At 49.5% G+C, this 14,357-nt stretch overlaps 1 protein-coding gene across 15 annotated transcripts in view; it reads right to left on the bottom strand.

Annotated features, from left to right (window-relative positions):
* The window catches only part of Tead4 (TEA domain transcription factor 4), a 63,518-nt gene that overhangs the window by 35,248 nt on the left and 13,913 nt on the right, over nt 1–14,357 (bottom strand). For 8 of the 15 annotated variants that reach the window (XM_063237670.1, XM_063237672.1, XM_063237671.1 and 5 more), the window contains exons 1-2: nt 12,405–12,462; nt 3,757–4,011 (exon numbers count right to left, since the gene is read on the bottom strand). The exons of 1 other annotated variant lie outside the window; for it this stretch is intronic. In XM_063237670.1, the coding sequence (XP_063093740.1) occupies nt 3,757–4,011; nt 12,405–12,447 (298 nt within the window). In that variant the 5' untranslated portion in view covers nt 12,448–12,462. Of the gene's footprint in view, nt 1–3,756; nt 4,012–10,655; nt 10,680–12,404; nt 12,463–14,357 lie in introns of those variants that run through there. 6 more of the 15 variants (XM_063237674.1, XM_063237683.1, XM_063237675.1 and 3 more) reach the window with 2 other exon arrangements.

Genomic DNA, 14,357 nt, shown 5'->3' with positions numbered 1-14,357 from the left:
CTGGGTCCACCCCTGGGGTCCCCAAGCACCCTGCACTGTCCTACCTGTGTGTGGGCCAGTGCCTTGTTCCTGCTCTTCAACCCCTTGCCTGGAGCCTGCCCAGCCCCACTGCTCAGGCTCGACTTCCCCCCTAAGCTAACCCAGCCTCTGTTTCCCCAGCAGCCCAGCCTCCCAGGTGGTTCACTTTCCAAAGCTATGCCTCCTGTCTCTCCCATGGGACCATGGAGTCACTAAGAACAGACAGGGAGTCCTCAGTCCCAGCCTGCTTGAGAGCTAGTACTTCCTAAGAATATACTGACTAGGGGGCTGGGGATTTAGCTCAGAGGCGTAAGTGCCCGCCTTGCAAGCCTTGCAAGCAGTCGTGAGTTCGATCCCTGGTACTGATAAAAACGAAAACGAAAAAGACCAAAAAAAAAAAAGAATATACTGACTAGCTGGATAGTACACACCTGAAATGCCAGCACTCTGGGAGGCTGAAGCAGGAAGATCACAAGATCACTAAGTTGCCAGCTGGGCAACTTAGTGGACACAGCAAGACCCTGTCTCAAAATAAAAACTAAGAAAAGACTGAGGATACAGTTCAGTGTGAAGGCCCTGAGTTTAATGCCTAGTATCACACACACACACACACACACACACAGAGAGAGAGAGAGAGAAAGAGACAGAGAGAATGTACTGACTACCTGGGACACCAAGCTGGGACACAGCAGAGAATAAATGGGGACACAGCTAGGCACTGTGGTGCACACCAATAATCCCAGTACTCAGGAGGATTGCTGTGAGTTCGAGGCCAGCCTGAAATGCGTGTTGAAACCCTGTCTCAAAAAAGATTAAAAAAAAAAAGGAAGGGAGCTTCAAGAGCCACCTCCAGGAAGACAAAGGAAAGGGGCAGGAAAGAATGAATGCAAAGGATGACTATGCAGGAGGAAGACCCTGAGCAGGGCTGTGCTGAGCTGAGGAAGGAGGCAGACAAGGGACTGAAGTGCTCTGCCTCAAAGCCTGCGCCCTTGCTCCCTGCACACACAGCCAGTGACAGCATGGCTGAAAGAGGTCGGGGTGACAGCACGGCAGTGACAGGGCAAAAACGAAGGCAGCTGGGAGCGGTGTGCTAGTGGCCCTGGGAGCAAGCCAGAGAGAGGTGAGAAGGTGGGCGGCGCTGGGCACTGCCAGCAAGCGTGGGAGGCATGGTGCAGAAATAACAAGTGCTAATCCTTGGTGCGCTCTGCATGTCATCTGCATGTCTGCCTGGCCCGGCTTGATGGGCTCTGTGCCGGGTGTGCCCTGGCCTGGGCTGGCCTGCACTCCAAAGCTAAAGCCAGGTTCCTGCTCCCAGGTCTTAAAACCCTACTTTTGGCACCTGGTTCAGCCTGCCTGTCCTCAGAACTGTGTGTGCCTGCAGGCCTGGCCCACCCCATGACAGCCTCTGGTGAAGGGAAGTGGGGAGCTAAGGACAAGACTCCTGGGGATGTTAGCAGCTAGCTGGGCCTCCAGATGGGGTTGGCAGATCCTCAAGGGGAGCAAAGAGGACAGGAGAACACCAGAGTGAGAGGAGTCTAAATAGCGAGGCAGCACGTCCCCAGTCCTCCTCCCTGAGGGCCCATCCCACATGCGAATGAGCTCAGAGCTATCTATACCTCCAAGCTGGACGGGCCAGCCCTGCAGAATGGCACTCCGTTGCCTCCCCATGCAGCGTGGGCTTGGCTCACCCCAAGGGACAGTAATAGGAGATAAGGATAAGCCAGCTTCTGGCTCTCTGCAGGACCTCTACTCATGAAGGCCAGGTGAGTCATCAGACACAGTATTTGGTCTCCAGTCCCCTGTCCAGGGCCTGACCCACCTGAGCTAGGGCCAGGCACAGGCAGGACAGGGAGCATTGAGGCCATCTGGGGTGAGGGTGCATGCAGCACCACACTGGGGGGACAGATGCCTGGCTGTCAGCCCTGCCCTCCTGAGGGGCTCTGGGAGAAACCTGCAGAAGCAAAAGTGTCAGAACTTCACTGCTTCCTGGGCCAGAAACAAGGCAGACTTGATTTCAGTCAGCTAAAGAGTGTCGCAGAGTATTATGGTTTGGATCTGAAATAGCCCCTCTCAAGCTCACATGCTAAAGGTGTGGTCCCCCAAGGCAGCAGTATTCAGAGGCAGAGCCTCTGGATGGTAACTACATCATGAGGCCACAACTGTATAGCAGAGGAGTCGCTGAAAGATTCTCAGTAGGCTCACAGGAGACAGGGATCTCAGGAGGGGCCTCCCTGGAGTAAGCAGGTCCTTGGAGGCTGCACGCTGTCCTTGGACCCTTTCTCTTCGCTATTGCTCTGTTTCCCAGCATTCACTGCTCCTTCTGGCACTTGCTGCCTCACTATAGGCCCAGAAACCATGGACTCAAGTCATGGACTAAAATCTCTGAAACTATGAACCAATAAACTATTTCCTCCTTGAAGGTGATTTTCTGGAGTAGTCTGTCAAAGTCAGAAATCTGACACAATGTGTACCTCAAAGTTTATATCCACCCAGAACTTCAGCAGCTGATGCTACTTGTCTTGTTTTGAGGCTCTGGGACTTGAACCTAGAGTCTTGCACTTGCTAGGAAGTGCTGACATGTACCACCAGCCCAGCATCTGACACAGTCTAACACAAGCTGGAAACAGGGCTTTGGAGATGAGGTCATACTGGATTAAGACAATCCCTAAATCCAACATCTGGTGTTCTTATGAGAAAAGGATGCACAGGGAAGACAGCTATGTGACAGCGAGCCAAACACTGACAAGACACAGCTACAGCCAAAGAATACCATAGATCACCACCAAACAATAGAAGCTAGCAGGAAGGCATGGGACAGGTCACCTCAGAACCCCCAAAGACACCAACCCAGCCAGCCTGACTTCAAGTCCTGGTCTTCTGAACAGGCATTCGCACTAGAGGAGGGCACCAGTGTTTGGAGAAGAGAGCAACGTGAATGACAACCCTAGGAGTGGGCAGCTGCCCTGGAGCCATGGTGTTGGGAACTCAGACAGGACCCACTGTTGTCACTGATGTCAGCCAGGTACAGAGGTGCTATTAGTCCTCAGGTCCTGTCCTGAGGCCCCCATCAAATTAGAGGTCTTGGGGGCCTAAGAGATGGCAACAGAAGCCTGACCTGGGCCTTGCAACAGCTGCTGTCTTGATTCTGCTTTTTCTCCTCAGTGGGCCTATACGACTGCTGTCCTTCCCACACAATGGCTGGACTCAGGGACGGCCCGCCTTGGGCACAGTTCCTGTTGTGTCCATTTGCCCAAGGCTACATCACAAGCAGGGACCGGACAGAAATGCATCCCAGCATGGCACACAGAAGCTCAGCCTGCTCTGGGCCTCCCTGGAATAAGCAAGTGAGCAGGGAGTGATGAGGGCTTCAGTGAATCTTTCTTTCTTGTGATCCTAGTGGTGGGACCTAGAGTCCAGTGCAGGCCAAGCAAGTGCTCTAGACTGAGCTCTACCCCCAGTCCAAGGAGCGAACTTTCACATGCCCAGCTTAAATTTTCCCCTATTGCAGGATCTCATCCTCAGGGTCCCACTCTCCACATCCAACCTCCTCATCCACTCATGGGGTTCTCCTTAGGTGCCCTCATGCCTTGGAGACTCAGGGAAGAAGAAAGCAGTGCCCACCTGAGAGAAGCCCTGGGGAGGACTACAAGCTGTTGTGTCCACTCTTCCTGCTTCTGTTTCCTCCAGGCCTGGCCCATGAACCTAGGGGCCTGCTGCCCAGCCCTGCAACATCCTTACCGTACATCTTGCCCTCGTCCGACAATATGATCTTGCGCCGTCCGCAAGGTGGGTAAATGGCCAGAGCCTCCTGGAAGCTCTGCTCGATATCCGGGCTCCACACACCCTCTGCATCATTGTCGATGGGCTTGTCCAATGCCTGGCTGCCCCCGGACACACTGCTCCCCGCAGGGGAGTTGGGAGAGCTCCACTCGTTGGAGGTAATGGTGCCGGCCTTGCCCTCCAAGGCTCCGCTTGGAGGAGCACCTGTTGGATCTGTTGAGACAGACAGCATGGCACCAGTGAGTGCTAAAAGAACTGCACAGGTCACAGGACACAGGTCACCCCAGAAAGTGCCAAACCCCAAACCAGGCCCTCAGGGAGCCAGGTGGAGGTCTGTGAGGATCCAAAGGCCAGGACTCTGGGTGCGTCCTTTGTGCAGACCTCCAGTGCTTACCTGTGCAAGGCACGTGACTGAGGCACAGCCTAAGCATCCGGGCAAGAGCTTAGAGGTAAGGTAAGGCAACAAAGGCTGTGTGCCAGGGGGTGTCTGACATCAGATCAACACCACACAAAGAGGATGTGAAATACTGTGCAAGGCTGAAGGGTATAAAACAGTGTAACACTGTGGGGAACAGTGTGTTGGCTCTCCAAACACTTAAGAAGAGCCAGGTGTGATGTCACACCTGTCATCCTAGCACTCTGGAAGGCTGAGGCAGGAAGATTGCCAAGTTTAAGCCTAGCCTAGACAACTTAACAAGATCCTGTCTTGAAACTAAAAAACAAAAACAGTGACTGAAGATATAAATCAGTATGAAGGTCTTAGATTCAACCCCAGTACCAAGGAGCAGGGATCTTAAAATGATGGCCAGAGAGTGAGAAAAGTAAAACACTAGTCTAGCATGCTAAAGGCCCTGGATTTGATCCTTGGCACAAGTAAATAAGTGAGAGCTATTATGTCAGCAATCCTACTTCTCTGTATATATCCTAAAGAACTGAATTAAGGTCTCAAAAATTACGGCAGGCCAAGGATCCATGCCCAGATGAATGGATGTACAAAATGTGGTACATGTACATGGTAGAATGCCACTCAGGAAGGAGATCCTGTTACTCGCACAACATGGATGAGCCTTGAGGAGACGAGGTGAGTGAAACCCGCTGTTTGCAAAAGTCAAACACTATGCAGCTGCTGGTTCCCAGCAGTCAGTCAGTGGGAGGAAAAAATGGAAACCTGTTATTGAATGGATGGAGTTTTATTTAATCAAAGATTAAAAAAAACTTCTGGAGGTGAGCTGCGTAAGAATATGAATACATTTAACACTACTGACCTAACACTTTAAAAGTAGAGTGTTAAGACATGGGCGGGGGGAACAGCTCAGGTGGTAGCACACTGCCGAGCATGCTTGAGGCCCCAGGTTTGATCCCTTCCACCAGAAGAGGAGAATTCCAGAAAGGGAGAATACAGAAACTGAATAAATACCCATCATAGGAACACTGAAGAATACCAAAAGCAAAGACAAGACTTTAAAAACCTCCAGGGTGTAAAAGGACAGATTATCTGCAGAGTAAACCTTTCCCCACCTGGGGGTTGGAACAGGACCCGAATAGGAGTCTCTGCTGGGTCCACTGCCAAAGTCAGCTCACCTGGGGGACCCAAGATAGCACCTCCAGCTGCAAACGCATAACTTAAGAATGAAGATTAAATTCATGCATTTTTAGATAAAGATGGAGGAATTTATCACTAACACTAAAGAATGAAAACACAATCAAGGGCTATCCTGGCTTTCCTCATGGTAGGCCGCCCTGCAGCCTACAGGGGGTACTTTTATCTTGCTTTTTGCTCTTTTATTCAGCCTAAGCTCACTCAGCAGAGCCAGTTTATCTCTTACTCTTTTTTTTTTTTTTTTTTTTGTCTTTTTCCTTTTTATCGGTACCGGACATCGAACTCACGACTGCCTGCTTGCAAGGCAGGCGCTTATGCCACTGAGCTAAATCCCCAGCCCCCTTATCTCTTACTCTTCACTTTTATTTTTTCAAATAAACTTTGCCACTGCTTTAAAAAAAAAAAAAAAGACACAAGTGAACTTGAATAAAAAACAAAGGTGGACTCAATATGAATAGAAGACATTGCCCACATGGACTGTGAGCAAAGCCACTTCAGTGCTAAGTGAATCTAAACACCCTGGCTGAGCGAGAAAGCAATGGATAGGAGGGGTGCCAGGCAGAGCACCTACCCGACCCACGCCAGCACTACCTTGTAACTGAGCATCCAAAGTCAGTCAACAGCTGGCTTTATTTGCCCATGCAACACACACACACACACACACACATACACACAGAGAGACAGAGAGAGAGAGAGACAGAGAGACAGAGAGAGAGAGAGAGAGAGAGACTTCCGAACCATAAGTCAAAAGGTGCATTTGATAAAATCCAAGACCTGTCCACAATAGAAACTCTTGGAAAATTGCTAGAATTAAAAGGGAATTGCCTTAATCTCAAAGAATAACTTCCCCAAACCTACACAATACATGTATTCTGGCACCATAGAGAAGCAAAAGTACAAAATGAACAGTTTTATTGAGTAGAGGACGTGGAAAGGGGCACACAACCCATGGCGGCTGGGCTGTCTCCTTCGACCAGATGCAGAGAGGCAGAGGGTTATATGACCTCTGCTTGAAGTGGCGCATGGGGTGCATATTGATGACGTGTGAGGAACTGATTGGAATTCTCTGTGCTTGCAAACCGGAAGGAGAGTTGCAATAAGGGCTGAAGAAGAAGCAGGAAGTGGCTGCCACATTAGACCAGTGCCATAATTATATAGTAATTTATACTAGGGCAAGAACCTTTCACTTTTCAGTGAAGAATATAATGAAGAATGCTCATTCTGTAGCCAGGAGTGGTGGCACACACCCCAGCAATACAGAAGCTGAGCCAGGAGGAGCACTACAATTTCAAAGAAGCCAGTCTAAGCTCTGCAGTGAATTCAAGGCCAGTTTGAACTATGTAAGCAAGCCTGTGTCGCAAACAAAAGGTCATTTTGGCCGGGCATGTGGGGCACACTCTTATACTCCCTGCACACTGAGAGGCTGAGGCTGGAGGACAGCTCAGCCCAGCTTCATCAAGACTCAAAGAGAGTAGGCATGGAGAGAAAGAGTGAAATGCTGGGGTTATGGCTTTGTATAAGATCCTGGATTCAATCCTCAGTGTGAAAAAAATTTTTTCTTCATCTGCTCTACTTTTAAGAGAAGTCCTGGGCAAAAATACCAGGACAAGAAAAAATAAACCAAAGACTAGAATAAAGCAGCAAAAGTCTCAACAGAAAAGATTCTATAAATTGAAAAGAGTTCTAAGAGAGCTAAGCTGTATCAGTGTCTCAAGATCAATTATATTCTTTTATACCAGAAATAAGGCATTCAAAAATATAATTTTTAAATATTATTCCACTTAGAAAACTGTGAGGAACCACTCAGACCACTCTCCTTGATTTTTTGTTTTGTTTTGTTTTGGTACCAGGGATTGAACTCACAACCTTGTGCTTGCCAAGCTCGCACTTATGTCAAAGAGCCAAATCCCGGGCCCTGACTCTTTGAAAAGAACAGCAACTATCTCCATTTTGGATAAACTTGGCCCTATCCCCATGTATTGATATGTACCGAGCTGGCTGAGCTATTTCTTTGTCCCTTCAGTTGGTTTTAAGCATTGTAAATTGGCTGGTTGAGGAGATGATGTGTAATCTCTGAAGCAAAAAAGATAAGTCAGGGTTACCCTGCCCGGTGACTCCCCAAATACGTGGTTGAGTTGGGCAGGATGGAGAACCCTAGAACGGAGCCTCAATACAGAGGTTACGATTTCCCAGGGCAAAAAGGATTGTATATTAGACCTAAGTACCAAGCCCAGATTATTAGCTACTACTTTTAGCTGTGTTATACAGATTACTGTCTCTGCATTTAATGCCCTCTGCATATTGCAGAGGTGAACTCAGACCTCCTACCCAGCCCAGCTCACTGTAGTCATGGTAGTCATGTATTTCCCGCCACTGTCTCTGTCACATGAAGAATTAATAAAACCCAGGTTGAGGGCCAGGTATTGGTCTTTGTTCTGATGAACCACCATGTGGCTGGACTTAGGGCCCCTTGGCTCCTCATAACTGTATATATCTTAGTGCCTTTATTTGCACCTTGGGTTACACTGGAAGTGGTAGATTAGAATTAACTCACTAGAATTCCAGTAACTTCCCTTTGGGACTACAAATATAAACCTTTCTGGACTGTGACTAGGATGGGAAAGGGTTCTCTACAGAACACAAAGACATAATGTACCTGGTAATAAACTTAACAAAATATGAAACCTTTTAACAGAGAAAACTGAGTTATCATTATTTAGAGACATAAACCAGGTATGGTGACTCACATTTGTAATCTCAGCTACTTGAAGGCTGAAGCAGGAGGACACAAATTTAAGGTCAGCCTAGGCAATTTAGCAAGATTATGCCCCAAAACAAAACCATAAAAAGTCCTGGAGCTGTAGCTCAGCACAGTCTGTGTTCAATCTCCAGTAACACAGAAAGCGAAGAGATGAGATGGGAAGGCAAGGGAAGACAGGATGCCTAAATAAATGCAGGGGAGAAAGTGTTTATGGGTGGATGCTACCTAAAGATATTAAATCTTTCCCAAAAAAATCACAAATTCAATGAAATTATGAGATTAACTACACAAGATTTTCCACAAAACTCAACAAGTTCATTTTCAAAATAAGTGGACGAGCCAGGTAGAGTCAAGTTAACACTGATTCCCTCTCATTTCCTCCCCTTGGCTTCAGATTTTGCAACACTCATTCCTTAAATAATCCCTCTTTTTAAAACCCTACACAGACTCCCTACCTGGGTGATTCCCACCCATATTTCCATTTCTACTGGATAAGTGTTCGTTTTGAGGCAGGGTTTCTCTGTGCTGCCCAGGCTGGCTCCAGACTCCTGGGCCCAAGCAATTCTGCCTCAGCCTCCTGAATAGTTGTGAGCACAGGAGGGCATCACAGGGCCAAGCACGACATCATGTATTGGTGACGACCAGATCTGCATCCTTCCTTTCTAGCAACTGCCCACCAGGCATCTCAACTAGATATCTATCCCCAGCATTCCTAGGACTCAACAAGCTCAAACCAGATTTCCAGCTTTGCCCTGAATTCTGCTCTTTTGCTCTCTCTGGAAATGAATGATTGTCTACCAGAGGCCAGAAACCCAGAAGTGTAGTTGGCCTTGTCCTTCTCTCTCTCACCCATTTAATGACCATATCCTGTCTTTCTGTCTCCTCAACCTACTCCTCTTCTATCTCACGGCCCTCACCCAAGCTCTGCTGAAGCCAACTGAATCAGCTCACGACATTAGAGCAGGAGACCTTGCCAGAAGCCTGCCCTGCTCGAGAGCCCTGCAAGCCCTATGGTGGGATCCGTTAAGACCCCCCATCAACCTACTCCTGCGTGCCGGCCAGATCTCCCGCCCACAGGCCCCCACACTCTCTTCTTTGCACCCACCTCCAAGCCCCAGATTCAGTCATCCAAAACACCCTTCGCAGACTGCATGCCTGGACTTTCTTCCCCATCCCTGCTGTCTTGACCAACCGCCACTGCCTCTGGGCCAAAGACCACAAGCCCATGTCTAGACTGAGTACCTTCTCATAAGCTTCGCAGATCCAGCCCTTCATATGCTGATCCCACCACCCCATAATTACTGCTATCCTTCATCACAGGACAGGGACTGTCGTCTGTCCACTGAGTGCTCATAAAGCAGTCTGTGCTGTTACAGGAAGCAAAACCTCAGTAAATATCTAGATTTTGGCATGAGGCACGGGGAGCACCTAAATTATAAAACGAGGAAATCTTGCTGGGGTTTATTTTTGAGACTTGCAAAATGAAGGTGTAAGGCACAAAGAAATGAAGACACTGGTGTCCGGTCCAGTCCTGCAGCAAACAGTGGGTCAGCCATGCCTCAGCTCGTCTGCTCACCTATAAAAGAGGGGGTCACTCTTCGGAGACCAGAGTTGGCAGTGCCTGTGACTTCACTCCCCACCCTTCCAGAGTGCCTGCATACATCTGGCAGACACCTGTCACCTGGCTGTGCTCAGGGACGGCTGGAGACGTCCCATGGGGTGTTAGCGAAATGAGGCACCTGCCAGTGCAAGGCCTGCCTCCTCTCAGTGCTCACGGCTCAGTGCTCAGAGAGCCAACACTACCATCCTCGTCAGTGTCAGTGACAAACAGCTCCAAAGGGCACAGACAAAAGCCCTAAAGGGACATGGGAGGAATGGCTGCCTTAAATACTGCTCATGCTACAGATTATATCCAATAGCCAGTTAATACTATGAATACCTAAAGCTTTGTAAACCCTGACTTTAGTGCAGATTTTCTTCTGTGCCTGACAGAAATACAGCATAGAGTCTAAGAGGGACAGATGGCACTACAAGGGCCAAAATGTTAGGAGAGATGGGGAGGGCAGCCCATTTCCTGACCCTCAGAGAGCCACAGGCTCTGGGCCCTCTTTCACCTCAGAAACCCCTTTCCTTACCCCCAAAGTAAGGATTGGCCCAGCAGAACAGAAGACCTGAGGAGAACCAGAGGCTGGACTCTACCTACAAGGGAGGTTTTCTGAGGACCTGTACTCCATGTCCCCAAGATTGGGTCTGTCCCAGGGAAAGCAGGGCAGCGGGTCACTCAAGGCCCTGGGCCACAGGATTCATTACTGAAACGGAGTCCTCCTGGGCCATGTGGCCCTGCAGCTCTGACCAGCTGGCCTCTTCCACCCTGTAGCCCACAGCCTGGAGTCTGAGGGCCACTTTCCTCACCAAGCAAATCTCTCAGCAGTCCTGTCCTGGGGCCCAGGGTGGGAGACCAACACCAGCCCAGAAAGGGTCCCCACTCTACCCTACCCTGAGTGCTCCAAAGTGGTCCTCAGGGCCTGCCGGGGGAGCTGGAGTGAGGAACAGATGTCATTGCTGAGCCCAGGCGTTGTGCCATGAACAGAAGAATAAAAATAATCTCTGACATGGATCTCACGGCCTGGCCCAAAGGCCTGCAAGCTCTACCCCAACCCCACCCAACAGGTTCCAAAAGGCCCTCCTGAGCAACCCCAGCACAAACTACACCATCCCAGGGCCTCAGATGCTGGTCACACAGGGACTCTCAGAGACCAGAAATCTATGGTCTTTTATCTGGATTCTTCCAAGAATCAAAACAATGCACTACTCCAGGAAAACGTTTGGGACCGGAAAGACTCATGATCCCTGGGCTTTCCATGGAGATGCCAGCGCCCTGGAAGGCTAAACATCCTGGGCTGGGAAAGTGACTAATCTAGACCTCAAGGAACCGGGGGTGCGGTCAGCTGCAGAGTGCCTGCCTAAAGCATTGTGAGGCCCTGGGTCCCCTCCCTTGCCAGTAGCACAAAAGTAAGCCAAAAAATCCAGAGCTCAGGACTGAATGTGCTCTTTATGCCCTGCCTAACTGCCTGCCACTACAGCGCACGACTCACAACATAACGTCCAACCAGGCCAGCCTTGGGAAGGGTCACATCTGTGCCTATCCAATCCTCACTGGAAAGTGTGATGACATCTCACACCCACACATGTGACTCAGTGTCGGGAACTTGAGTGGTCAACACTTTGTTAAGGAGTTCACTCGTCCACGGATTCTCCTTCCTCAGTCCATTACTGTTTCCTTTTATCACAATATAGATGTTCCTTAGCTTATGGACAGTTACATGCTGATAAACTTATTATTCAGTTAAAAATACATGAAGCCAAACGGGCACTTAAAGCTGAGCCTGGTGAAAGATGTCTGTGGTCCTCTACTTGGAGTTGGCAAGAGCACTGCCAGTTCAAGACCAGCCCACGCAATGTCTGCAGACCACGTCTCAACATGAAGGAGAAGCAGACTGTAGCTCAGTGGCAGACTATCTGCCTAGCATGAATGAGCAAGACCCTCATTCAATCCTCAGCACAAGGCAGGAAGAAAGTACACTGGGCACACTTAACCTACAGAACATCCTAGCTCAGCCTCACCTACTTAAATGAGGTCAGACACCAGTGTCAACCAACAGCTGGGCAAAAATCATCTAACACAAAATGACTTTATAATAAGACACTGAATATCAAATGTAATTTATTAAGTATCTGCATCCAAAAGCCACTGGCACTTTATCATATGGGTCATTCACCCACGTGATCCCTGGCCAGCTAGGAGCTGCAGCTCACGCTACTGCCCGCATCCTGAAGGGAGGTATCACACGAATGCATGTTACTGGTCCAGGAAAAAATAAAACTCAAAATATGAAGCACCGTTTCCACTGGAGGGCCACCACTTTCACACCACTGTTAAATCAAAAACTGTCTAAAATGACCGTGTGCATTTATTCCTCACTCACTGGGGAGGTCAACATGCTCCTCCCTCCAAGTTTAAAGTGAGAGACCAAAGCTCAGGATGTTTCTAAGACTCGCCTGTTGTCATACAGAAAGTGGAGCCTGGACAAGCACGAGAGGGCCTGAGTCTCCCGGGGAAAGAACAGCACTGTGGGGCCAGCAATTTAGCTCAGCAACATAAGCACCAGCCTGGCAAATGTGAGGTCATGAGTTCAATTCCTGGTACCAAAAAAGGAGAACAGGAGTGTCTGCCTCTCTACCCACCTCTGAGAGAGCTCTGGAGGCCCAGGCTGAAGGTTCCCGCCATACCACAGTCCTGGTGTGTGGGCTCTAATCCTGATCCCAGGAGCTGAAGACCTTCCTCTGCCGCCTCTGTCTGGAACCATTTGTGACTGAGACTTCCTCCCGGAAGACCCACCCTCATCTGCCACACACAAAGATGCAGCAGACAAAGCATGGCGAAGGTGGCTCAGGATAGGCAGGTCAACGACAGCATGCTGCCCCTCCTGCTTTACCCAGCACAGGCCGGTGAGCCAAGGCCAGAAGTCGGGTGGCCAAAACAGCAACGGGCAGTGCTCCCTGTTCCTGACACCCCGTGCAGAAGACTTCGACTCCTGCCAGTGTTATACCTGGCTGTCCCGGTGGACCAGACTGGAGACTGAGCCCAGGACCCAGGGCCGTGGGGTGTCAACAAACTGTAGCAGAACTACAAGATACCTCTGCACACAGCCTGACTTGGGGGGCTCTCACCTCATTTCTCTGCGTGTCTATGTGTGTGTGATTAGACTCAGGCCATTCACGATAAGCTACGTCCCCAGCCCCTTTTACAATATTTTTTTGAAACACAGTCTTTATTAAATCACTAAGTTGCCTAGGCTGGGCTCAAGCTTGCAATCCTGCTCAGCTCCCACAGTGCTGGGCTAACAGGTATGTATCACCACACCAGCTGACCTCATTTCTTAAAACAAGAGAGAAGAAATAAGGAACAGTAAACTCAAGCCTTCCTCCAAACTCCTTCCCACTCCCTCCTCCAGTCATCTTGGTCCTCAGACCATCTTCAAAACCTGATTTTACTCACACCATTTCCCAGCTCAGGATGGGCTGCTGTCCTAACTCAATTCCTGCCAACCGTCCATCAGCAAACATCTACCAAGCATCAGGGAATGGTTCTTGATCCTTCTCCAAGCCCTTGAAGGGCCTGACTTGAGATGGGGTGGGGAGGGTACAACAAGTAAACATTTGACAGCCACAAGTGACGGGAGCCTGAGGAGGAACCAGGTACGAAGCAAAAACTCAGCTTCAGGGTCACCAGGTGCCCTATCCATAGTGTGGCTGCTTGAACTCTCTCTTGGCCCTGGCAAGCACAGCCTGTGCCTTCTTGTCTGCTGTCTTGCACACTTGGCTGTGACTCAGACACTGGGAGTGAGGGGACAGGAAAGGAGAGGCCACCCCACAAGTGATACAGTCACCTCCCCAGCAGTTGCTGTCTCCTTCCACAGCGTCTGTCCCTGGCAGATGATCCTATGGAGGCTGGGTGTTGAGGAGGTGGCCAGGATACCTTTTGTTTTGTTTTGTTTTGTTTTTTTGAGACATGCTATGTACCCCAGACTGGCCTCAAACTTGCTATGCACCCTAGACTGGCCTCAAACTCAGAGATCTCCTGTCTCAGCCCCTCCCAAGTATTGCAAGCTACCATTTTGAATGCCTACCCTCTGCCCAGTGCTGAGTTGGACACTTGACTATACCTTTGTTAATACTGATCTACCCCGGAGGTATCAAGGAATACCCCATTCACAAAGCAAGATGCAGAGGCCCCACAGGAGAAGTGCTATGTGCCCAAAGCCAGCTCTTGAAAGGCAACACTCAGAACCCAGCTCGGAGCCCTGCCCCATAGCCACTGTCTCCCACCCACCACCAAGCTTTGACACACACCTGTGGGGTGAGGCCAGATGGGAGCGCACAGCATCTCAGCCCTGCATATGCTCCACAATTATCAGGGACTGGCCAAGAGTCCCAACTGTCTGTCTTAAGAATGTGGCGAGAAAAATAAAAAAGTATAATATTCCATCAATGGCTGGGAAATCAATGTCTCTGGATCGGACCGTCTCCATTCCCAAAGCAGCCACTTTATTAGGTTATACAGTGATAGGTGGAGCTAGTAAAAGATTACAATTCATCAGAAGACTTAGACTGAAGAGGATGTAGATAATCTTATGT

The sequence above is a fragment of the Cavia porcellus genome, unplaced genomic scaffold, assembly GCF_034190915.1.
Source record: "Cavia porcellus strain 051 isolate PalLab524CR breed Dunkin Hartley unplaced genomic scaffold, mCavPor4.1 scaffold_27, whole genome shotgun sequence".
Classification (NCBI taxonomy): Eukaryota; Metazoa; Chordata; class Mammalia; order Rodentia; family Caviidae; genus Cavia; species Cavia porcellus.
This window is presented reverse-complemented; position numbering and strand designations above follow the sequence as displayed.